The following is a 23,768-nucleotide window of genomic DNA, read 5'->3' as shown; positions in this document are numbered from 1 at the left end:
AAATGGTATGGCTGTTTGTAATGACTCGTCATTTGTTAGTAATAAATTGATTTTCCCAAGCATGCAAGCTTATCACTTTATAAAATAACTGAAAATGCATGCTTTTAAGGATGCAATCCTATACACACTTATCTGAGAGCGCTTACATCTGAGTAAACATGCCTAGGAATGTGCTGTAATTCATACAAAGAGAGCCAGTGTGGTGTAGCGGTTAAGAGCGGTAGTCTCGTACTCTGGGTAACCGGGTTCGCGTCTCCACTCCTCCACATGCAGCTGCTGGGTGACCTTGGGCTAGTCACACTTCTCTGAAGTCTCTCAGCCCCACTCACCTCACAGAGTGTTTGTTGTGGGGGAGGAAGGGAAAGGAGAATGTTAGCCGCTTTGAGACTCCTTCGGGTAGCGATAAAGCGGGATATCAAATCCAAACTCTTCTAAATGTGTGCCTATGGTGAGCCTTTCATTTTTTTAAAAAAACTTTGTTGTGGGGGCTAGGTTCATCATTATAAACAAAGTTTGTGGTGCATTCTTACTGTTTTAGTCTGTTTTGTTCCACAACTGTGGAATGGGTAGTAGTTTGAACTTCAGTACAGTTGGATGGCTCCCTTTAGTGCAGTGAAGCGTTTTCTTTTAACATCAGAGCCATTTCTGATCATCAGTTTGTAACAGAGCTGGTGCAAATGAGTTTGATTTCAAGTACAGTCGTACCTTGGAAGTCAAATGGAATCTGTTCCGAAATCCGTTCCAGAAGTCCATTCGACTTAAATGTTCAGAAACCAAAGTGTGGCTTCTGCAGCCAATCGGAAGTCGCAGAAGCCCTGTTAGACGTTCGGCTTCCAAAAATAGTTTGCAAACCAGAACAGTCACTTCTGGGTTTGCGGCGTTTGGGTGCCAAAACGTTCGGGAACTAAGCTGTTCCATAACCAAGGTACAACTGTGCATGTTACCAACATGCTATATTTGTGATAGCTGTTTAACTTGTGTACCTTGTGCAAGATCTTCTAGCTCACGGGTAGGGAACCTTTTTGATTTGGTGAACCAGAACTTTATCTCCTCTCTCTCCACAGGCCTGCTTTTGCAGGTGGGTGGAGCCACCCACTTGTGTTGAGGTTGTCAGGCGATTTGATAGGTGTGCATTCTTCCTCACCTCTCAAGGTTGCCTTGTGGGATGTTAGGGGGAGGGGTTCTGCTTGAACAGCATTTTTCCTGCAGGGAATGTGTTGGTGAAGCAGCACCCAACTGAATTGTAGTCTGCTCAGCAACTGATGAGCAGAGTCTTCAGTCCTGCTCCATGCTGGGACCTGAGCAGGATTTAATCTCCCTTCCTCAGTTGATGATTGTGGATTAAATCCTGCTGCTTTGGCTGTGTATGCCAATTCTCAGCAAGGGAATTGATGTGTGCAGCCAATGCAGAATTGAACCCTGACCATCAGCTGATACCACCCACCAACAGCTGACTGAGAGGTGGAAGTAGGCTTGGGAAAATGGCCTTCTGGGCCAAATTTGACCTTGTGGGCAAAGGTTGGTCTGTGAACTGGATGTTTCCAATTCCTGATTGGCTAATGACCATAGTGTTCATGGTTAAGTAAAAGAGTTCTAGGAGGACATGAAATTTTAAACATACTTGCTTGCAAATAATACTTAATTGCAGTGGATCATTCAAGAATGCAAGCTTTGAATTTCTTTTGATATTCCTGATTTTTCTTATTCAGCTAATCTTCATTTATTTTTTCTTTATCAGTACCTTAGCCTCTATAATGACACCTCAAATCCAATGAATTGCCCATGTTGGTTTAAAGATGGCGGCAATTTTATTTACTTACGTATTAAAGTTTTGGCATCTTGTTATAACATAGAGATTGAACTGGGAAGTCAATTTAGTGCTGAACACAGTGCTAAGAGGTCACTATCTCTTTTTCTTCTCTGCCTCTGGCAGCTGTGCAACTTTCAAACTAGGTAAGCTTCATTGGGGAAAGAGGCTGAGAGGGGATTCTGTGTGGTCGTTTGGCAACCATACAAGCATCTCTTGATGCTTCCTCTTAACCTGGAAGTGATGGGGAATGCTTCCATAGTTGCTTAGCAACTGCATGCGTGTTTCCCCTTCTACTGCTTTGTCTGTATAATGCATACTAGCTCAGTTGGCATGAATGTGGCTGAAAAAAGTGCAGCTGTTACCACCACTCCTTGCTTTAAAGTGTTAGCTAAGACTGGGAAGCAAAATCATTCCCCACTTCAATACTTCCACTGGGCTAGTGATAAATTGGATTTGGCCCATGGACTGTCAATTAGCAGTTTTTGATATTGAAGACCCTTCCATGCAGAGCTTGTCTGAGGCCCTGAGCAGGAGTCTTGTTATAATAAAGTTATAAACTTAAACAATGCCCCCTACCCCACCCCAGCAGCCTGGGACAAGTGTACCTGGCTGGGCCCCCACTGCTACCATATTGGTTGCTTTCTCATGTTTATATTTTGTATCTCCTAATCTGATTCATTATAAATTAGGAGTGTTGAATAACAGATTCTCATTCTATACATAATAATGCATCTCCTTTTCTTGGATGAGTTTAGTAAAGTATATGTTGAAATACTCAAAAGTGGTGCTATGGCACAGCTAACCTTTAAGTACAGTAAAATGACTATTGAGTAACTTATTTGTTGGAGAAATAATAAACCTATGCTGAACAAAGGTAAAAAATCAAAGCAACAATACTACTTTGTTCCTGTTATCATAGTTCTAAAGCCAAAAATATTAGAGACTGGTGAATGAGTGATACCAACATAGAAATGTGTGATGGTTTGAATTTTTAGTGGAAACTGCATGACACATCAGACAGTGAAAGAAATGCACGGTATGCAGTCTTGATGATTGATTTTATATGGCACCCTTTTGAATATTAACTGCATTGCAAAGTTAAGTCAGGCATGTGCAGAACGCAAAGTGGGTGTGGATAGGTAACAACTAGTGCAAGAGCTTCATTTTGCCAGTGTTACTTTAGTGCTGCCCGTCTTGATCTTGTTTGGCAGAACTCTAATGATGATCTGTTCAGGGATGGACTGTGGATTGCAGGTGTTTAGTATATTTGTTACTAAACCCTCTGGGTTGGATCCAGAGAAAAGCATGCAGAAAGGGGATTGCAGAAGCTGACCTCTGCTTCCCCCAGAACTCCTCTGCTGAGTCCAGGGCTCTGTGTGTGTGGCTGAGGCGATCTCTGAAACCTGGGCCGTCACTAGGCAGGACACAAGCCTGCTAAGCCTTGTGGTCTGGTGTGTGGATTCTAATCCTGTATTCCAGTGTTCCCCAACCTTGGGCCTCCAGCTGTTTTTGGACTACAATTCCCATCATCCTTGACCACTGGTCTTGCTAGCGAGGGATGATGGGAGTTGTAGTCCAAAAACAGCTGGAGGCCCAAGGTTGGGGAACACTGCTGTATTCCATGTAGCAAGGCTAGATCTGGTCACTTCACAAAACAATATTTCATGTCCAGCTATTACAATGCTAATATGCCTAAAAGGCATGGAAAAAGTTGCATTTGTATATGGTTTAGTCATAGAATTGTAGAGTTGGGAGGTTCTTCTAGTCCAGGGGTCTGCAACCTTTAAGACAAAAAGAGCCACTTGGACCGAAGAAAAAAAAACCTGGGAGCCGCAAAACCATTGCGACATTTAAAACAGTGGGGAGTGTCGGGGCACACAATGCGCCTCCTCCCCTCGCTAGTATCCGCCCCGGAGCCGCGGGTTGCTGACCCCTGTTCTAGTCCAACCACCTGCAGTGATGCAAAGGAGAAGGAAATTATTGAAATTTGTTAAGCATTGTAAACCAAGAAGCTGCTGCAGAGCTGTTACTGAAAAGTATTTACTGAATGACATCCTTGTGTAACAAGTTTTGTAACTTCAACACTGTTCGACACTGGCACATGTAGGATTTTGCTGTTTGCTTTTCCTGTTTTTGCTCAATCATGCTTTGGCAACAAGCAGTAGAAATAAGCGGTAACATACTGGTAACATGTACTGGATTTCAGCCTGAGCTAAGTCCTCATGTATGAAATTTAGACATTTAATGGAAGCAGGAAGTTGGTGCAGCAAGACTTCATTCCTCCAAACTGTAGTTTGAATTTGCTCTCTGAGGATTATCGGTGCTTAGAAACGACTTTAATTGGCCTGCAAATGGCTTTGCAAGCCCTCAAAAGGCACCATTATTAGATTGTCATTCCAGTTATAAGAAGTTTGGGAGGATCTCTAGAATAACTTCGCAGGTATGTGAAAAGGTTGCCAGTCATTAAAAAAATTGTGTAGTCTTGCTTGTTTCACTGGGAAGCTTGTGCATTATGTGCAATGTAATCTCACCTTTTAAAATAAGATTTTCCTTTTTTAATAACTATATTGCAGTGCTTGTTGAAGGAATTTATATTTCATGATAGTGAAAGAATAAGTATGTATGTAATGACCAACCAGCAATCACTACAGGACTTGAAGCTTTCAGCCTCTAATGGCTTTGCGTTTTTTTCTGCAGCACTATTCTCAGAGAACACATTTCACATTATATGTGTAGAAACTGCTACAAAGAATATGCAAAACATTCAGAACTGAAACTTTTTTAAAGACCTTTGTCCTTGCTGTCCCCGCCCCCCCCCCCCCCGGCGAAGCCTGATTTGGAGCTAAGTACACTTTAAAAAGCTGATACACGCTTGGAGTGTTCGGAACAGGTGAAAGAAAATGTAATAAGAAAAGCAAAAAAACACAAATCTTGTCAGCTGCAGGAGGATGTGTTTTATGAGGCCTTTTGGACATTCCATTGTAAACTGAATATTGTGTGTGTGTTATTCTTGCCCTCTCTCACACACCTTTTGTGTGAAAGTTTATTCTCGCAGTACTTCAGGCATCTATGATTGTGGAGAGGTGGAAACTTTAAAAAGAGGTACGAGGGAGAGCTTGAGGTTACTCATCTCCATCTCCAATAGTTAATAAACACAACCTACTCTAGAAGCTATAACCTTATTGGAACTTTTCACTTGCATGAAGAAAGCAATCCAGTTGCAATTCTTGGACAAAAGAGTAGTTTTTGTTGGGTCCCGTATTTTCTCAAAATGTATCTACAGATTCACTCCTATCTCCACTGATTTCTCAGTGTAGAAGTGGATGAGTCCAGCTCAAAAGCAGACCCAGTTCTATGCCTCATTGCTTAACCATAATGTTTAGTAAGGGATGCATGTGATGTGATAATCACATTGTGCAGATCCCTGTCCCTGCTATATATCATTGGCTGTTATGGGAGCAGGAATAGCTTCAGCTCTGGCTGAGGTGGTATTTATTATATACTATAATGGTAATCAGAATACTCTTGTGTCAGCTTTCCCCAGGGATGGGAAGGGAGGAAGGCGATATAGCTATTAAAAAGGAAAATCTTATTTTAAAAGGTGAGATTACATTGCACATAATGCACAAGTGTATCTTGTAAAGTTGTTAAAACCTTGTATATTGTTTTGATTCCTTCTTAATATAACAGAACAACTACAGCAGTCTTCTTAATCTTCTGTCTTCCATATCTTGTTGGATAACAACTTCCATAGTCTCTGATTTGGTCATGCTGGCTTGGGCTAATGGGATTTGGAGTCCCAGCATCTGGAGGGTGGTAGGTTAGGGAAGCCTGATAATATGTTATGTATTATTATTATTTTTATGTTAGAATTTGTGCCTTTGGCATGCCTACCTTTATACATAGTTCTATTAAATTATGTGAATTAAATAATGTGAATAGGAAGATGGGGTACCAGTTTCTGGTTGAGGCTTCTGTTTTAACCTTTGCATTTCTGTACTGTCACAAGTCTTCACTTCTGCTAATGAAGTAGAACAGTTTCCCATGACTATGCAGTTGTATGACACTGGATACATTGGGGGGAGGCGGAACTGGTTGAGACTGGATTCAAACTGAATGTTATGACTTGTGATTTAAAAACCAGCTATGTTGGAGTGTACCTTACTCTTGAGAAAGAATCCTCTCAGTCACACACTGTTTTACCCATGTCTCTGTTCCAAGCCTTTTGAATATGATCGGAGGAGGTGAAGCCAGTTCATATTTTGGGAGACATAGGTGTTTAGTTCACAAAGCTATACTGATGTTTAGTTGTACTGTGATCTTGGTGGGGGCAAAATTATATATGTGGCAATCCATAATGCTTCCTTATGCCCTGTTTTTTTTTCTGTTCTATGGACAGGGTATGGTACTAAAGCCACTCCTTGATGCTAGAGAGACTCCAGAAGGCTAGACTCTGGAATTCAACTTCCTTATTCTCTGGCCTGTGCTTCTCTGTGGCAAGATGGTCAGTGCTTGTTCAGTATCATTATACTGTCTTAATAAAGAGCCATATCTTCCTGTGTGTTGCTGCAGATTATATTTCTGTTGTTCAGGAGAGCCCATCTTCCAGAGAGCAGGTTCTTGAAGCTGGGGGGAAAGTTAAATTGCCATTGAGGCAAGGTGTGCTTATAAGCCAGCCCGATCCCTTGAAACATGCAGACAACTGAATACCTGGAAGCTCCTCATAATATTTTTGGTTTCTGACTTGAGGGTTCTTGGACTTCATAGTTCTTTAAGCTTACTGATAGAGAGGGTGCATTACTGAAAAACTGCCTGTGGGTTACACTGATGTTAGGTCCATATTTTGAATGTTGGTGTTTGCAATGAGGTGCTGTTAAAACAATGAAAATTTACTTATCCATAGGATGAATTACTCCATAGGAGACTGCATAGTTCTTATTAAATTTGGCACTTACTAAGAAAACGAGAAGAGCCTGCTGGATCAGGCGAATGGCCCATCTAGTTCAGCATCCTTTTCTCACAGTGGTTGAACAGTTGCCTTTGGGAAACCCAACGAGCAGGATTTGAGCACAAGAGTGCTCTCCCCTCCTGTGGTTTCCAGCTCTCCGAACCAAGGGTGTGGCACCTCCTGCCCAGGGGCCAAACCTGCCCTACCAGGCCATTTTGGATAAGCCACACCCACCTACCTGATGTCAGGTATGGGGCGAGTAAGGGTAGCGCTTCAAATGAACAATTGGAGCTTAAGGTGGACTTCTGATTCTTCCCTTGCTGGAGCATTATGATGTCTGATGACTGATGTTAAAAGTCCGTTGCACAGCACTTCTGAAGTTCTTGACAGCCAGCTGTTTATCACGTGCATGGAAACTGCAATGCAAGGGGCTTTGCCAGCCCTGCACTTAGCAAAGCTCTGAGCATTGGGCTTGCAAAGCTGCCTTCTGCAGGGATTGATTGTGCAACCAAGTTCCCCATGGGGATTTGGTCAGGCAGGGGTGAACTCATTGCCCACGGTGATAGGTGATAATTTCAACCTTGCTTTCCGCAGGGATTAGCTGTGCAATTGAGTTTCCATGGGGAGCTGGGTTGTACAGCTGATCTAGCAGCATCTCTCTCTGCCCCACAGCTTACATACATGAGGTATGTTTGTGGGGTTTGCGAAAAATGGAATTGGAGGCCACATTGGGTTCTGTGCCAGGCCGAATCTGGCTGGAGGTTCCCACCCTTGCTTTAAGAGCCTAGCAGTGGTCTAGCCTTATAGGGAGGGGTTCCCAAAAGACAAGTGTGTCCAAACTGCAGGAAACATTTCATTCTAATGGTACCTCTTGCAGAATGGAACATGGTTTTGGCCCTCACTAAGGAATGTATTTATCAAACCTAAAACCTCATATAGTGGGGGTTTTTTTTGGGGGGTGCAAACTGCAGTAAATACCAGCATGCAGACTCAAAGAAGTTATTGCGGTGGTAGTAGGAGATAAAAATTGCTTACCAAGGGACTGTGGGGCAGGGTGAATGGGGAGGGGGGGAATGGTGCTATCATATTTTCACAGTGGTTTACAAGAATCTAAGAAAGCCATACTGTTACACTGGGTTCCTTCACCCCATGGAATTGCTTAGAAATTGTGGGAAATTTATATCCCCTAATTACTCCCATTATCTGCCCCACTGAGTTTTCACACTAGTCTTAACTAGTTTGTAATACGGCCACAGCCCACTTCTTTTTAAATGGGAGATGGATCTCCAAAGCTTAACAGAAGAAATATTCCTGACCTTTTAAGTCTTGTTATTTGCTAATACACATCTTCTGTTTTCTCAGCAGGTAACATCGAAAGGTGCCAGCTTAAATCCTAATGCAAAAGTATGGCAGGAAAGCATGCAAGGAAACTCTGAAGCTGCACCAGCAACTAATGGCACTGAGCAATCATGGCAAGAGACAGCAGCTGTGCCGGGAAATAGTACAGAGGGTAAGATGTCAAGACCATACTTCTAAATATGAACAATGGCTTAATCCCTTGCTTAGCTAGGATTGTGGTTATAGTGTGACTCTAAATCCAGCAGTAAGAAGCAACCAGTTCTTTTGTCCTTGAAAGCACAGTAGCTGCTTCTGGGTGCTGGTTGTCTGTAACAGAAGGCATTACTTCAGCTCCAGAAGAGGCAGCTGGTTTGCTTGGATTAGGAGTGGGGAACATGTGGCTCTCCAGATGTTGTTTGACTTTAACTCCCATCAGCCCCAGCCAGCATGACTAGTGGTTAGGGATGATGGAAGTAGCATCTGGAGAGCCATGGGTTCTCCAGCCCTGGCTTAGATAGAAATATATGTGAATTTGTGAGGAAGTGTGTTGAAGATATTCACATGGTTAGTACTCCGGAATGGGAGTGTTTCTAAAAAGTTACAAAGGCCCAATGATGACCCAAGTATCGCGCTAAGAGGGAAGCAAGTTGCTAAATGTACAGAAATGAATCTCTTTCTCACTTTGCCTTTTTCTGTTCCCTTTGTTTTCTTTTCTCACCTTTTCCTTGAGCTTTTTTCATCATTTCTGAACTTTAGTGAACATGTGACCCTGTGAACAAAAAGTTTGAAAGCTGAGGGCCGTATACAACCCAAGCTGATTGAATTATTCCTTAGATCATGTGCGTGGTAAACACATTGGCAAAATAACGCCTACACAATTTAAGAATGGTGAAAATCTAGGCAGAATTGTGATATTTAAGATTATGCGGAGCTTGAAAATTATTTGCATTTAAGAAGAACTTGGTTCTGAATTCTTATGGCACCAGCCACTTTTAGTGCTTTCCCACATATTTCTAGTGGAAATAGATTTTTTGAAATGTAAGTAGACATTCCTAGGATTTTTAAGCATGTGCAGTTTACATGTAATGTCACAATGCCTCTAGTTGTGTGGCCTCTAGTTCTTGGTGGCGAGAAGTGTGAAATGTAGCCCATCATCCCTTGCATATTTGAAGTTTAGGGAAATGTAGAATTACTGGAATAAATTCTACCTATGGGAGATTCTCTGCTGCAAGTAGTTGCTGTTTTCAAGGGAGAAGCAAGGTTGCTGTTAACCTTGTTTTGCTTGATTGTTCTGTTGCCTGTTAAATTCATACTTTAATGAACAATTGTTTTAGGTTTCAGTTTCCTGCTAATGCAGCAGGTTCTGGAGCAAACAAGATCTGCTAAGGAATTCATTTTCTTAGGAAAGGTAGTTCAGATAGACCAGAGAAGGTGGGTAGGGAAAACTGCTGTCTTTATGGAGTTTGCTTTAGTAGCTTCAAAATCTCTATTTGCCAGACTTTCTATTCCAAATTTTTCCTTTCTTCGTGTGCTGCATGAAGGGGCACATACAGCTCCAACATACAAACCAGTCTTTCCCCTTAATATTCCTCACCCCATGTGCTTGTCTTTTCTCCCTCCTTTCCTGAATTCCCACATTGCTGCTTAAACCTGTCAAGAACTTGGGTATTTAGAAAGAAAGCCGTTTGAAGGGAAACTACTGTTGGTATTGTCCCCTGGGTTGCCCTTATAAACAGCTCTCTTAGTAAAAGCTTGATATTTATTTGCAGGTGTCATCCATTCATTGTCACTAGGAAATCATAGGAAACTTAGGAAATAAAAAATGTCACCTAGAAAATTTTCTACATCACTGTAACACACATGAGCATGTTTCACACACAGTTTTCTGCTTTCCCAGAAACATGTTGAGTATTAAAACTGGTTATTTTAATCTTGGCTATTGGCAGTTGTGATCACTTCTTAGATAAGAACTTGACCAGTTACTTAAGTACAGTATGTTTTGTAACCTCGGCAGCAGTTCAAAGCTGTTCTTATATATAAAATAAGCATGTAATACTTATTAAATAAGGGACGCGGGTGGCGCTGTGGTCTAAACCGCAGAGCCTAGGGCTTGCCGATCAGAAGGTCAGCGGTTCGAATCTCCGTGACGGGGTGAGCTCCTGTTGTTCGGTCCCAGCTCCTGCCCACCTAGCAGTTCGAAAGTATGTCAAAGTGTAAGTAGATGGCAGGAAGGTAAACAGTGTTTCTGTGCACTGCTCTGGTTCGCCAGAAGTGGCTTAGTCATGCTGGCCACATTACCCAGAAGCTGTCTGCTGATGAACGCTGGCTCCCTTAGCCTATAGAGCGAGATGAGCGTGCAACCCCAGAGTCGTCTGCAACTGGACCTAACGTTCAGGGGTACCTTTACCTTTACCTTTTACTTATTAAATAATGTACTTTGAATCCACGATTAGTATTTGTCTGTATGTGGGGGAAGGAGGGACTTCTAAATTCAGCCTTCTCCATTAATCCAAAGTTGACTGAAACTGGATAAAGGGAGCAAATAATATATAAAAGGCCCTGCATACTCAGTGTTTGTGTGTACAGGTGTATAAAACTACATTGTTTGTAATGGTAACATTGATGGTTGCCAGGAGTTGGTTTTTGTTGATGTTTGTAAGCTCCTTTGTGAAGGAAATGTCTAAAAAAGTGGGATACAATAAGAATGGAAGGAAATGCATTTTCATTGCTTGCAACCTGAGCTTTTTTCCCATTTATGGCTTTTGTACTTGTGCCAGGTAATGCTGAGGTTGCAGATGATGGTGCTAAGCGATATGACACAATGTATTCATCTTGTGAAACATCAAACAGCTCAGGTGTTGAGGAATCCGCGGCTAATGGAATGGTCTTGACACATGAAGAACTTGGATACCAACTCTATGATGTTTCTGGTAAGCTTCCAGTCTATTTTGCGAGAGCCCCTAAATATAGGTACCTCCCTGTTTTTCTGGATATTCAAATTGTATGTTTTACCCTTTGCATCAGCGATATCCATTACATATATTCTGTGTTAAAGTCCATTCATGTGTACTGCATGGGGATTATCAGCAAAACTCAGATTTAGAATAGTGACATGGTTTATTTGTTTCCTTCCACACAATGCACACACATGCTTGTCGTTAAAGATGCAGGATGGTCTGACAATCCCTTGAATTTCTAGAACCCTCAGGTTTTGTATGACTTTAAAAACTTCCAGTAGGGTTGTGAAAGAGCAGCTTGGAAGACAACGTTTGGAGGTAGTACAGTGGGGTATATTCTGAGAGCGAGATCAAAGAACTACTGGCAGTGGCACTTAGGAAAAAGCTTCAGAGAGCCTGGAAGGGAAGCAACAGGTGATGTACTGTTTCAGGGGAAAATAAAACAATCTTTCTAAGAGTGTCATGCAATGTTATTGTCTTTGTCAGTGACCTTGTAGACTTGCCCGGTGTCTTCAGAAAGTATTGACTCCTCTCCTTGAATTGAATTTGAAAGATTGTGTTTATAGACATACACAGCTGACGCTAGTATTTTTTTTACATAGTAAACCCTTATGAAGATGGTGCTTTCCCCACCCCACCCTGGTTGCTTACAGTCCTTAGGCAACATAGTCACACTGCAGTAAAATTTGCTACCATAAATGACACTGCATTTTGAATGAAGCACATATAAACCAGTTTCTTCATTCAGATGTGGCCATGAACTTTCCTTTGTGTACCTGGCAGTGTGTAATATTTCAAATGAGGGGTGGTGGGGATTAAGTCACAGGACATTAAGTTCTGACTGGGAAGGAACTGATGCTCCATGTATGCTTTTCCTTCCGATGAGATGTCTGTGCTGTATGTAACGTGTAATAACAAGGAGCAGGCATCATGCATATATTCAGGGCACTGTTTCTTTTCACAGACTGGGATGGGGGAAAAGATGGGAGTTCTGCATCTTTGAAACTACCCAAAAGAGAAAATTGACTTATCAAATCCCAAGATGGCAGTTTTCACCCTCATAGTAAATAGTTGGATGTTTTATCAACTTCTTCAGGGTAAAGATGTGCCACAAATTACTGTATGTTTTGCACCTTCCTTTGTGTCATAATGGTCTTATACCTTTCCAGGCAGTCTCCTTTATATCATTTAAAAGCTGAATGAGCTGAGACCAGCATCAGTTTGAACTCACAGTTGGACTCAGATTAACCATAGCTTGTCATCTATAGCCCTCTAACATGTCTCTATTGTGAGGCTACTAATAGCTACCTTTCCTCAGTTACAATATTCATGTTAACTTGAAATGAAAAGAAACTCTTAATTTTATGCCACCTTTTAAACCATGGTGCCCGGTCGATCAGGCAGTGAATTTTTTCTAAACCAGAAAGCTGTTGTTTTCGCACTCATCATCCCTGTTTCTTTGGTTGTGTCACAAGTGACTTAATTGGACATGTTTAGGGTAGGTGAAATAGTAAAATCTTTTGTGGGTTAGAAGGCCTGACTTCATAAGTCCAGTATAAGCTTTGAAATGTTTCTGCTTGCTGAGGTGCGAAGGAGCTATAAACAGATTGTGCCATTAATAAAGCAATCCAGGAATCTCTGTTTAGAGCAGAAATATCAGAATGGATTTTCCAACGTGCTAGATCATCGTAATAAAACCACTTAATAACAATAAATTTATATTTTGTTGTTCTACTAAAAGTACCTGTTGCAGTGCTGGGGTCAAGCCATGCCCAGCTGCCATCATACGGCGTCAGGTGTGGGGCAGGTCATGACATTTGGTGCTTTGTGGGCTGTACCTTGGTCCACACATTTGATTTCACCTAATTCTTAGTTATTCAATGGGTGGCCTGCCACACAGGAGGTTGGGAAGATAATGATCTGCCAGTTTATCACTTCTGACCTAGAGCTATGTGCAACATAATGGTAAAAACATATTGTCAGATGCTGTGTGGTGGTTGCTCGTGAGTAACCAGGCAGGACTCCGACCTGTCTTTTACAGGTTTTTTTGTGCAAATTATTTACAGTGCAGATACACAAGTTTCATGTCTGTCTTAGTCACTTGCAGAATCCGGGAGTGGCCTCTTCTGGCTTTCCCCCCAACATAAGAACGTAGACACTCCAAATCTCTGCCTCCCCTCTTTGCGTTTCACCCCTCTGCGCAAGCTGGGCGACGGAAGTGGTATGCGTTCCTCCTGGCCAGCCCGGCTAGGTGAGGCGCTGGTGCTCTTAGCAGCATCTTCAAGCCCTTTCCAGACTTAGCTGGCCCCTTCCCTCTCTTCTCCATTGGAGGTGTGGCTTTTCTCCTCGCTGGAAGAGGAGCTGCTCCTCAGAAGCTTAGGAGGCTCTCTGTATCCCAAACGCCCCCCTGCCTCCCTCTCCTGTTCCGATGGCAGTCCCCTGACACATATATATACAAAGAAAAGTATATACAAGAATACTGTACATTTCTAAGCTCAGTAACAAGACATAATATAGCCAATGCCTTAAAGCAAAACTTGCATCATATATCAGATAAGAAGTATGGCAGTTCTTAAACCTGCACTTCTGCCCCCCTCCTCTGTATGTTGGGTGTTTTGTTTTTTGTTTGGTTTGTTTTTTAAAAAAGAAAAAAATATTAGTAATTCACTCTCGAATACATTTTTTTCAGATGAAGGCAGCCCCGTCATTTCTCCGGAAGACTTGAAAGAATGTTTGAAGAAACAATTGGAGTTCTGTTTCTCACGGTATTGAACTCTAATGTATTCATAAATGTAACTAGGGCTAGATATGGGCTCTTGCCATGGTGTACTCCATTTGTTTGTGGGAGTGCAACTTCCATTGGCTCCAGCCAGCATGGAGTCCAACAGTAACTGGAGGGCAGTTTACCTTTGCTTTAAGGACTCTTATGCAAGTGGTCCATTTAAAAAAAGAAGCAAATGTTTCCTCTTGAATCCTCCTGTTAATATTTGGCACAATGCTATTGTGACAGAACGAGGTTGGCATTGTGCCTCCTGACCCAGTCAAGATTCTGAAATTCTTACTGTAAAAAAGAAATGCAAGTCACTTTTTAAAGTTTTTGTTTGCTTGTTGAAATATTTTCCTTTCTCCTTTGGGTTTTAGTGCTGTTTTTGTAGTGATTTTATATTGCTCCCTGATAGTTTTTGTGCTCATCTAGTTTTCTATTACTTCAGGGTTGCATCCAACAAAGTCCTCCCATTAGAGCAAGGACCTCTGTCTGTGCAGTGAACCTGCATCTTTCCTTCTTTCTCCATGTGCCCCCTGCTCCCCCAAGATACGCTCCAGAAGGTTGGCGAAACCTCGGAACAGATTTTGAGGGGTGGCATGGGAGGGTCCAGGGGCGGAGGAGAGAGGAAGTCCAGTGAGGAGCTGGACATCCTTGCAATAACAGGACATCTTTGCTGGATGCAACTTACTGTTGTTTTGTATTTTTTATTGATATTGTGAACTGCCCAAAGGTGAAGTAGGTTGGATATAAATGTCTATAGATCAGTAGGTAGCGACTCCTGACAGTTCAGCATTCACTAACCAGGCCAAAACCATAAGGCAGGTGTTTCTTTGTAGTAATAGGCAACACGTATTGGTAATACTGTATCAATATTTAGAACAAATAGGTAAAAGGATGTTATGTTGCTGCTTTCATAATGTGTATGATTCCATCCTGTGATCTTGGTATATCTCTGTTACATGAATGTGTACAGTATAGTCCTACACAAAAACATTGTATCTTTTTAAAAATTTCTATTTTTTCTTACTGTTTGGGAGTTTGATATATCTGTCCCTATGATAAGCCACGCTGATTTCTGGGTATCATTTTACAAAGATGCTTATTTATTTATTTCTAGTGAGAATCTATCCAAGGATCTTTACTTGATGTCTCAAATGGACAGTGATCAATTTATTCCAATATGGACAATCGCCAACATGGAAGGAATTAAGAAACTGACAACTAATATGGATCTAATTGTGGAAGTACTAAGATGTATGTCAAACTCTTTTCGTAGCTGTATTTTTAGATGCATTTACCCCTGGATAAATAGGTGCATTTCTGATCTGAGAAACATATGTCTGCACCTAAGGCACTTGTTGCTGTTTTTAACTGCCTTCCACTCCCTTAAAGTGAAACTGCACTGTTTGATTTGGGACTGCTTTGGTGCCCTTCCTATACATAAACCTATTATGTTTGAGCTATGTGTAACTGAAGGGAAATAATTACCTTCCGCTTTCATGCCCCAGGGTGAGGTTCACTGTAGCTTCAGTGAGTGTCTCCTTCTGCAGTGGGGCCTCATTCTCATGTTAACTTTTCTCTCCTCAGAGGTCTGAAGGGCCTTGAGCAAATTTTCATGTTATGGAGGCTGGTGAGAGGTGAAGGAGAATTGCAAGTCCTGTGGCATAAGTGCATTGTGGAAGTGAGAACATCACTGGATGTTGCCCATAGATTTGTTGCAGTGGGTTTTTCTGGAGTAATTCCTACTTTGGTTTCTGCTTCCTCTGGTTGAAACTTCTTTACCAAAAAGGGGAAAGATTAACATGAGAATGAGCAGAGCTTGTGGGCACTGAGAATCAAGTGAATTGAGTTACCCATTTCAGGATTTAAGTTGAAAATTGGGCGAAAGGGTTCATGTATGTCGTTCTTAGGGTCTTGTTGTGTTGTATCTGTTTCTGGCAGTTTAAAAGCTATTCTTTAGCTACTACTTCTTTTTAAATTCAGCTACTCCTATAGTCCAAGTGGATGAACGAGGAGAAAAAGTTAGGCCAAACCACAAACGATGCATTATTATTCTCCGCGAGATTCCTGAAACAACACCTGTAGAGGTAAGAAAACATTCAAGCATTCCATTGATATAACAAGTTGGGAAAAAGTACCATTCTGCAGGGAAACTCATCTGGATAGAAAGGACCAGATTCAGCTGGCTTGGTGCACTTGCGGAAGTCGGCACAAGGGCTCATTGTAGCACAATGGGGTTTTCCCCTCTCCTCCGCTTGCACTACCTTCAAATCCATTCTTTGAGGTGTGAGGAGATTGTCCTGATGGAAAGATCTCCTTAGCACGGCGTTGAGTTCCACCCACAGCAGCCAATCACCTCTCAGGATTAAAGATATTTTAAGATGTCAGTCCTGCAGAAAGCTTTCCTTTTCCCATTTAGAACTTAGAATGATGTGCATTGTTGTAAGGCAATACTCTCTAAGGCATTATTCTTGGTTAATCGCAATAACTCCCTCCAGGCTATCGGGGAGATTTGGAATATTTGGTAGCGATCATTTCCGCTTTTGTAAAGCATAACTGAGTAGCATTTGCCATACCTATACTAAATGCATCTTAATGGCATTTTAAAAAATTGAGAAGTTGATTTTATTAGTTGTGAAGTATTAGTTCACAATAGCTGAGGATGTGGATATTTGTTTTGGAACAAGGTTGCTTTGTTTTGCAGGAAGCCTATTTGACTTAGGAGATCACATGGTGGCTTTACAGATTGTTAGCAATCTTGTTTGGAAGTTGAAGTAAAGTAATGTTTCTTACTGTGATTGCTAAATGCACTGTTCCACATTTATGTAAGCGGAATACAGGTCATTGCTAATGTAGGTAACAGTGCTTCACTGAACTTAAGCATTTTGTACTCCAGTAGGAATTCAAAATGTTTAAAAATAAAGATGATAAACATAGTTCTGCATATATATTAATTCACTCTCTTTGACTTTTTTCATAGATGGTACAATGTCCCAGTTGATAATATGTCACACAAACCTATACAGCAATTGTAATTTACCGAAATAGTCTTTTTTTTCCCCTCCAGGAGGTAAAGGCACTGTTTAAAAATGAAAGCTGCCCCAAAGTGATAAGTTGTGAATTTGCTCACAATAACAACTGGTACGTTACATTCCAGTCAGACACTGATGCACAGCAGGTAAGAAAATCATGTGGTGGCCAACATTTTACACTGCTATTATATTCTGTCCGCTGCTAGCGGGTGAGGGCAGCCAAGAACAGTTATAAACCTATGTCTCTCAAAGCAATCATGTAAACGCAGCCAGAAGTTGAGAAGTGGGGAGAGAACTTGAAAAGACTGAAGGCAGCTAAGAACACACAACTGATTAACATTGCCTCCGTTACCTGAGGGGTGTGGGTGGCATAGCAGAATGGGCATATCCCAGCTGTTCCAGGGGTGTATTTGCTGCTTTGATATGGGTAGGAAACCCTTTCAGCTCAAGAGGCACATTACCTTCCAGGCAACTTTACTGAGGCCACATGCCAATGGTGAGTGGCAGCAAAGGAGGGTGGAGCAACAAATCAAATGCAACCATTGTAGAGTAGGCTGGTTTCTAGATACACTCTCACACTCTGTCCTTCATCAAAGCAAATAAGAGGCATTATCAGGAGGTCTAGGACATATTCCAGCCTGGCAAAAGCACACAGGCTAGTGAAGATTGTGTGGGAAGAGTTCTGAGGGCTAGAGGCAAAGGTTTGGAGGACTGCCACCAGACCAGCCACCCCAGCTTTAATGTAACACTGTATGTGGCAAAGCTCTTAACTGTTCCTCAAGTAACCTCCGTAAAAGGAGCCAGATTGTTTTTCTTTCTTTTTAGTTCAGTTTGTATTTATGCAGATAGTTCCATAAGCTTTCCAATATCTCTGAAGTGTAATTCTGTCAAAGTGAGTCTCTCAGTGAATGTTTTTGTATCTGTACAGGCATTTAAATATTTACGGGAAGAAGTTAAAACCTTTCAGGGCAAGCCAATAATGGTAAGTTGCCTCAAGTATTCTCGGATCTTAAGTTATATTTCAGTATTTAAATGATTGGCTCAGCACTGTGGTTTTAATACCAGTTTGGTGTAAGTGTAATGTTTCTCTCCAAATTGATTTCTTTTAATCATGGTTTAAAGCAAGGGTCAGGAACCAGCGGGATCCTGATCTTTCTCTCGTCTCCACTCCCCCGCCTCCCACAACCAAGAAGGCCAACTTTTAACATTAGGATGGGACTGATAGGGAACTTCCTAGTGCAGCTGATCCCAGCTGATTGTTGTTTTTTGTAGGCTCTCTTCAGGGGACAACAGTCAGCTGATTGTCACTGCTTGCAGAGAGCTGTGTGCTGCACTTTGTCAGGGCTTCGATCAGCTGATAGCCAGGCCTTCAAAGTGTCTTGCAGAAGGCTTTGCAGGCACCTTTGATTGTCTGTGCCTGCAGCCCACTTTTGGCCAAGTCACAACTACTTGCCGCATACCTGACATTGTATATGATGGTCAGGTGTAGGGCAAGTGGTTATGGCTCGAACAGAGGTTCCCCACCCCTGGTTTCAAGCATGGTTAGCATTGCTGGAGTTGACTACAGTTAAGTCTAATCAGGATTGCATTGCGGACATGGTTTTGAGGCACTTTTTAGTCTTATTCATAGTGCCAACCGAACCAAACAACATTAAACTATGGCCAAAGCAAACCATGAAAGTGGGAGACGAGAGGGGTAGTACATTCTTGATGTGGGGGAGAGTCTGCTTCAAGTGGTGCTTTGCAAAGCTGCAAAGCATTTTGCCAGGTGCACAATCCCACCTTCTGGTGAATCATGCTAATCCTAGTCAATCATGCTCCTCATTCTAGCATTAGTGGAACTGCTTGCTCTTGCTAGCATACCTACTAAGCAGATCTGTCTCAATAATATTGAATGACAGTGTTAGATTAAATAGTCAGTTTTAATTGTTGTGACATTTTGGAAGAAAGTCTTATATTGGGTATTTGGAATATAGAACTTCATCCCAGAAGCAAACCAAATTGTAAACTTCGTTGAAAGTGCATTCTTAGCAATTTGTAAAAGCTAGTTCTGCAGGCTAACCTGATAGATGAAGGAAGTAGTACAAATAATTGTGGCTTCCTCTTTTCTTTTACTCTGATACAGACCTTTTAATGGCCTTGTCACCATGTATAGTAAATGTGCTGTGGTTTCATCTTCCTTTTACAGGCCAGGATAAAAGCCATCAACACATTTTTTGCCAAGAATGGTTACCGGGTAGTGGATTCCAGTGTGTATGTTCAACCTGTTCAAACACAAGCACAGTTTGCCTCACCACTGTTTATGCAGCCTGTATATAGTCCTCAGCAGTACTCCATCTACAGTATTGTGCCTCAGACATGGTCTCCAAACCCTGCACCTTATTTTGAAACACCACTGGTAAGCTTATGCTTAAGTCTCATGTGTGAGTCACCTGGGTTTATCTTTCTTCGGTGGCTTCAGAAGAACACTGTTATGTCATTAAATACCACTTGAGTATTTTAAAAAAATAGTCTTTAAGCATTTTCAGTACTAAATACAGATAAACTGTCTTATTCAAAATTACTGAGTGGTTTTAAAGGCCTGCTTGAAAAATCATGAGATTCTGCAATGGAATAACAATAATAAATTTGAGCCTTCTCTAGCTATGAACTACAATTAGTGGGTTTAATAATGTTCAGCATACTACTAGTCGCTCTGGAAGTAAGCTACTGAGCCTTCGAGGCCTTTACACACAGACCTTTTAATTTTAAACTAGTGATAGATAATCACTGTTGAAATTCACACAGCCACTGGGATATGGGGTTTGGAGAGATGTTGAAGAAGCCCTGCTATGCAAGATTATCCTCAGCAAGCCCTGTCTTTGAAACTCTGGGAATTCTTGCTGTTAATATAGAAAAACCCCACATTGGTTCTCTCCTTCTCTCCTTGCTTGAGCTAACATATCTTGTCCCCATTTTCCTGCCTTCTTATGAGAGCCCTGACTTTCTAGCTTTTACATACTCTAAGGAGAACATCCCCACTCAGTATAGCATTACCTCACCACAGCTAAGTATTCTGGTAAAAGGGGAAATGTATACAGTTGGTGGAAATGTAGAGGTAGGGAACCATACTTGGTTTTGAGTATACTGTTGTGGTCTTCAGTTTTCTAGTTAAAGAAGCTTTGTTTTCATTGGGATGAGTCCTCTATGCTACCTCTTGATATATACTTTGTGTCTGCTGCAGGCTCCATTTCCTAATGGTGGATTTGTGAATGGCTTCAGTTCACCAGGATCGTACAAGACAAATGCTGCTGGATTAAGTATAGCTCGCCCATTCCATAGAAACCGGTAAGAAAACTGGCCACACTCTTTTTGGGAGTCCTATGACTGCATCTGTCTTGTTAGCCATTCTTTTAATCAATGCAGATTTCTCCCTTCTGTCAGTTTAGCCATTCGGAGACAGATTCCAGTTCAGAGAATTTTCAGTTCCAAGCTAGAATTTGCTTCCTCTGTTCCTAGGATTAGCTGGGAAACAGCTTCATAAATTTATATTTGCTATAGCTCACCACTCTTGGGTGTAGTTCGCAATAAGATTTGCTGCTGCTGTTGTGATATGCATGGGCCATGGGACACTTACTGCTTCTTGGCTACAAGCATGTCTCCACCCCTGTACTGAAGGCAATGATGGGTTGTGAAGGGAGGAAGAAACCACAGATTTTTACCATGCTTGCTGTGCCCAAGAGAAGCTGCTTTCACAGCAGCTCCACAAGGTGTGAGACCAGCAGCAGGGAGAAGGTAGGGAACTTTCAGACACCCTTGCCCACTCCTGTTTGAACTAAGCAGAATTTAACCCCCACTGTTCAGCAGTGATTATATCCTGCTGCCTTAGGTGCACAGCCAATGCAAAATTTAATACTTAATCAGTGGCATCAGCTGATGGGCATGTGGATGTGGTTTAGGGGAACAGTGGGCCAAATTGTGGTTTAGGGTTTAGTGGGCCAAATTGGACCCCTTGCAGGCCAAAATTTGCCTGTGAGCCAGAGGTTCCCGACCCCTGCATTGCAGGCTCATTCTTCTGTTGCATTGAAGTGTTTATCAGTAACACACTTAAAGGAATGCTCTCTGCAGTTGGGTGTGCAGTGGAGGAAGGTGTAGTGCAGTTGTACAGTACAGCATCTCAATGACCAGTTCATTTCAAGCTACTTCTGTTATAACCGACATATTGTCTCCACCTCTGTAATTCATTTACCAAATTAGACTCTGTTCTGATACAGCTGTAAAGATTTGAGTGTAGATATGCTCATTCATAAAAGAAGAAAAAATCCAGTAAATGGGAGCAACTCGTAATTACTGAAAATGATAGTGTGCTAGGTTAACACAGTTATTGCTTTCTGTGAGATTTCGTTTGCAAACAGCCTTTGTACACATTTGGGGAGGCCAAAGTTCAGGGTCGTCAGACAGTATCACTAACAGAAGTTGGACTATGATACGGTAATTTCAGCAACAACAGGACCTGTGGTACTGATGTTTTAATTTTAACTGAAACTCAATAAAATTTGGTTTGTGCAGGCACTTGGCTTTCTAAAGCCTTTAGTAAGACAGGTTGAGACATTTTGGTATGGACTGAGTTTTAGATGCCATCAGCATGTGGAACCTACTTTCTGTGGAATTGCTTGTACTAAGTGAAAAGCTGGGGGAAATGTAGAAGATGCTGAGACGTCCTCTTTATGATTATCTTGGGTCCAAGTACCTTGATAAGCACTTCCCATGGAACAGTTTCACTTGTGCACATAAAATTTTTGGTTGTGCACTGTCAGGTTTCAGATGCAAACTTCCTACATTAATGTGTTTAGGAAAGGTTGTTTTAAAAGGAAAAACTTTCTGTAGCAATGAGTAATGTAGCTTTGCATCAAGTGGGTAGTCCACCTCAAAGCATATTATGGTAAATATATTTCATATCCTAATTTATAGTTGCCGTAGCTTGGAGACTGACTAGAAAGTTTCAGGGTCTTATGTTTTTAATCTAAACCAGAAGATGTTCTGGTTTAGGCAGTATGAATGTGTATCTGTCTTTTCCAGCTGTTTTAATATTATTACATGACTATATAGTAAGCTTTTAAAGCTTGGTTTCAGAGCCGTACAAAATAATCTAACCACATTGGAAAGTGATTTTCTCCTTACAAAAGTATTTTTGTCAGTGGGCATACATTTTAGGAAAACAAATATCTTGGCGTGCCTTAACTATGCCGCACCCCTCCCCCCCCAGCTGAACAAAATATTTCTAATCTTTGAGAATATCCTGTAGGATTAAATCACACCACAGCTTTGGAGATACATATGCCTCTGAGTAATATTTCTTGACAGATCAGACGGTTGTGCGTTTTTTATTTTATGGCAGCATCGAGAATGAGATGTGGATTCTGAGTATCAGCCCTGTGATGATAAATATTGCACATGAGAGAAAATGGGCCTAACAATCGAAGTCTGAGCATCTCTTAATATTCTCATACTTTTCTCTCCTGCTGTTTTCTTTCTTTGACCTCTCTATCTCTTGCTTAGGCTAAGAATGTGTGCCCTTCTCAATGACAGCTAAGATTATGAGATCTGAGGGCTGGCTCACACTTTGAAACCTGGTTTTAAAAGCTTCATATTTCTATTTAATCGTACTGCGTCTTGGTCATAGCCTTATTCTGGAATTTGTAAACTGTTCATTTGGTTATTACTAGTGTGATTTGTATTGTACTACACTGCAATTCTTCAGTTTCCTACAAGGAGTCATTTCTCAAAAGAAAAGCTATAGAAGTCTCTGCATTTAGGTCTCAAAGCATTCTGGACCCTCTTGGCAGTTTTTGTTGATCTCCTATGAGGACTTCAATAACCTTCTTGAAATGGGGATGGATGGATTAGCTGATTCCAGTTACTGCAAAAAGAAGTAGTAGCTACCAACTGGTTTCTATATATATTTCAGACTTTTGCAAACTCATTTGTGACATTTGAAGTTGAATCAGTTTACGGTTTGGGCCAATAAAGTTTTTCCATTAAGGATTAGATTTATTAATACTGTGATACTAAATTGATGGCTGTACACCCCCTCCACTCACAACAGACAGAATAGTTTAGCAGGCTGTGTTCTGCTCAAACCCACCTTACAGTGTTTCCAGCTAATACTGTGAATTGACAGAATACAATGCTTGAAAGCAAAAACAAGGCTACTTTTTTTACTCAGCTTGGTTTTTTGTGCATGTCAAGTTGTGTATCTATATAATCACTCTAATCCCTTTTCAGGTTCAGCTCAAAATCCAACCACTCATTTCCTACCTTCAAACGAGCATGCTTTCTTTGAACCTTATTTTACAAGCTGTAAGCTTAGTGTTGACTGGGTACTACATCCATACAGGGAGTCAGTGCATATTGAAACTGAGTGGTTTTTGGTTTTTTTAAAGGGGGAAGTAATGTTCTGTTTTAACATGATTAATTGCACCCCAAAAAAGAAAAATTATGGAGACCCTTATTAAGGCTTCCTTAGTTCTTAATGTGTTGGTGGCCAGTTTAGTTTGTTGACAGGAGCACCTTTTTGTACTGTTGGGTTAATCTATGTCCACATATTTTACATATCCAGCGTGAAGCCTCATTTCCGATTATCAAGTAGTTCTGAACATTCTGCTGAAGTAACATCCGCAGTCAGTGCTGTGTCCGTAGGAGATGGACAACTGCACAGAGCCAGCTCAAGGAACTTCCAAACGGAACGGCAAGCAAACTCATTGTCAGGACACCAAGATCAAAGCTATTCACCGAAGGATTCTTCTGTTACACAGATAGAGCAAAATGGTGATTATGGCATGAGCCGAGGCAGGTAAGGAATGCATCATTTACAGGTGTGCTTTAAGGTTTTTGCCAGCTATATAAAGCTGCATTATAATGAGCTAGACCATTGGTC

At 41.4% G+C, this 23,768-nt stretch overlaps 1 protein-coding gene across 11 annotated transcripts in view; it reads left to right on the top strand.

Annotated features, from left to right (window-relative positions):
• The window catches only part of LARP4 (La ribonucleoprotein 4), a 35,854-nt gene that overhangs the window by 2,453 nt on the left and 9,633 nt on the right, over positions 1–23,768 (top strand). For 3 of the 11 annotated variants that reach the window (XM_083598708.1, XM_083598700.1, XM_083598699.1), the window contains exons 2-12: positions 6,210–6,314; positions 8,124–8,268; positions 10,874–11,026; positions 13,743–13,818; positions 14,938–15,074; positions 15,804–15,907; positions 16,888–16,998; positions 17,781–17,834; positions 19,041–19,250; positions 20,076–20,179; positions 23,451–23,684. In XM_083598708.1, the coding sequence (XP_083454834.1) occupies positions 6,312–6,314; positions 8,124–8,268; positions 10,874–11,026; positions 13,743–13,818; positions 14,938–15,074; positions 15,804–15,907; positions 16,888–16,998; positions 17,781–17,834; positions 19,041–19,250; positions 20,076–20,179; positions 23,451–23,684 (1,331 nt within the window). In that variant the 5' untranslated portion in view covers positions 6,210–6,311. Of the gene's footprint in view, positions 1–1,738; positions 1,954–2,032; positions 2,847–6,209; positions 6,315–8,120; positions 8,269–10,873; positions 11,027–13,742; positions 13,819–14,937; positions 15,075–15,803; positions 15,908–16,887; positions 16,999–17,780; positions 17,835–19,040; positions 19,251–20,075; positions 20,180–23,450; positions 23,685–23,768 lie in introns of those variants that run through there. The other 8 variants (XM_083598703.1, XM_083598707.1, XM_083598704.1 and 5 more) reach the window with 5 other exon arrangements.

This window comes from Podarcis filfolensis, assembly GCF_964270895.1.
Source record: "Podarcis filfolensis genome assembly, chromosome: 2".
NCBI lineage: Eukaryota > Metazoa > Chordata > Lepidosauria > Squamata > Lacertidae > Podarcis > Podarcis filfolensis.
The sequence above is the reverse complement of the archived record's forward strand: the minus strand, read 5'-3'. Positions and strand labels throughout refer to the sequence as shown.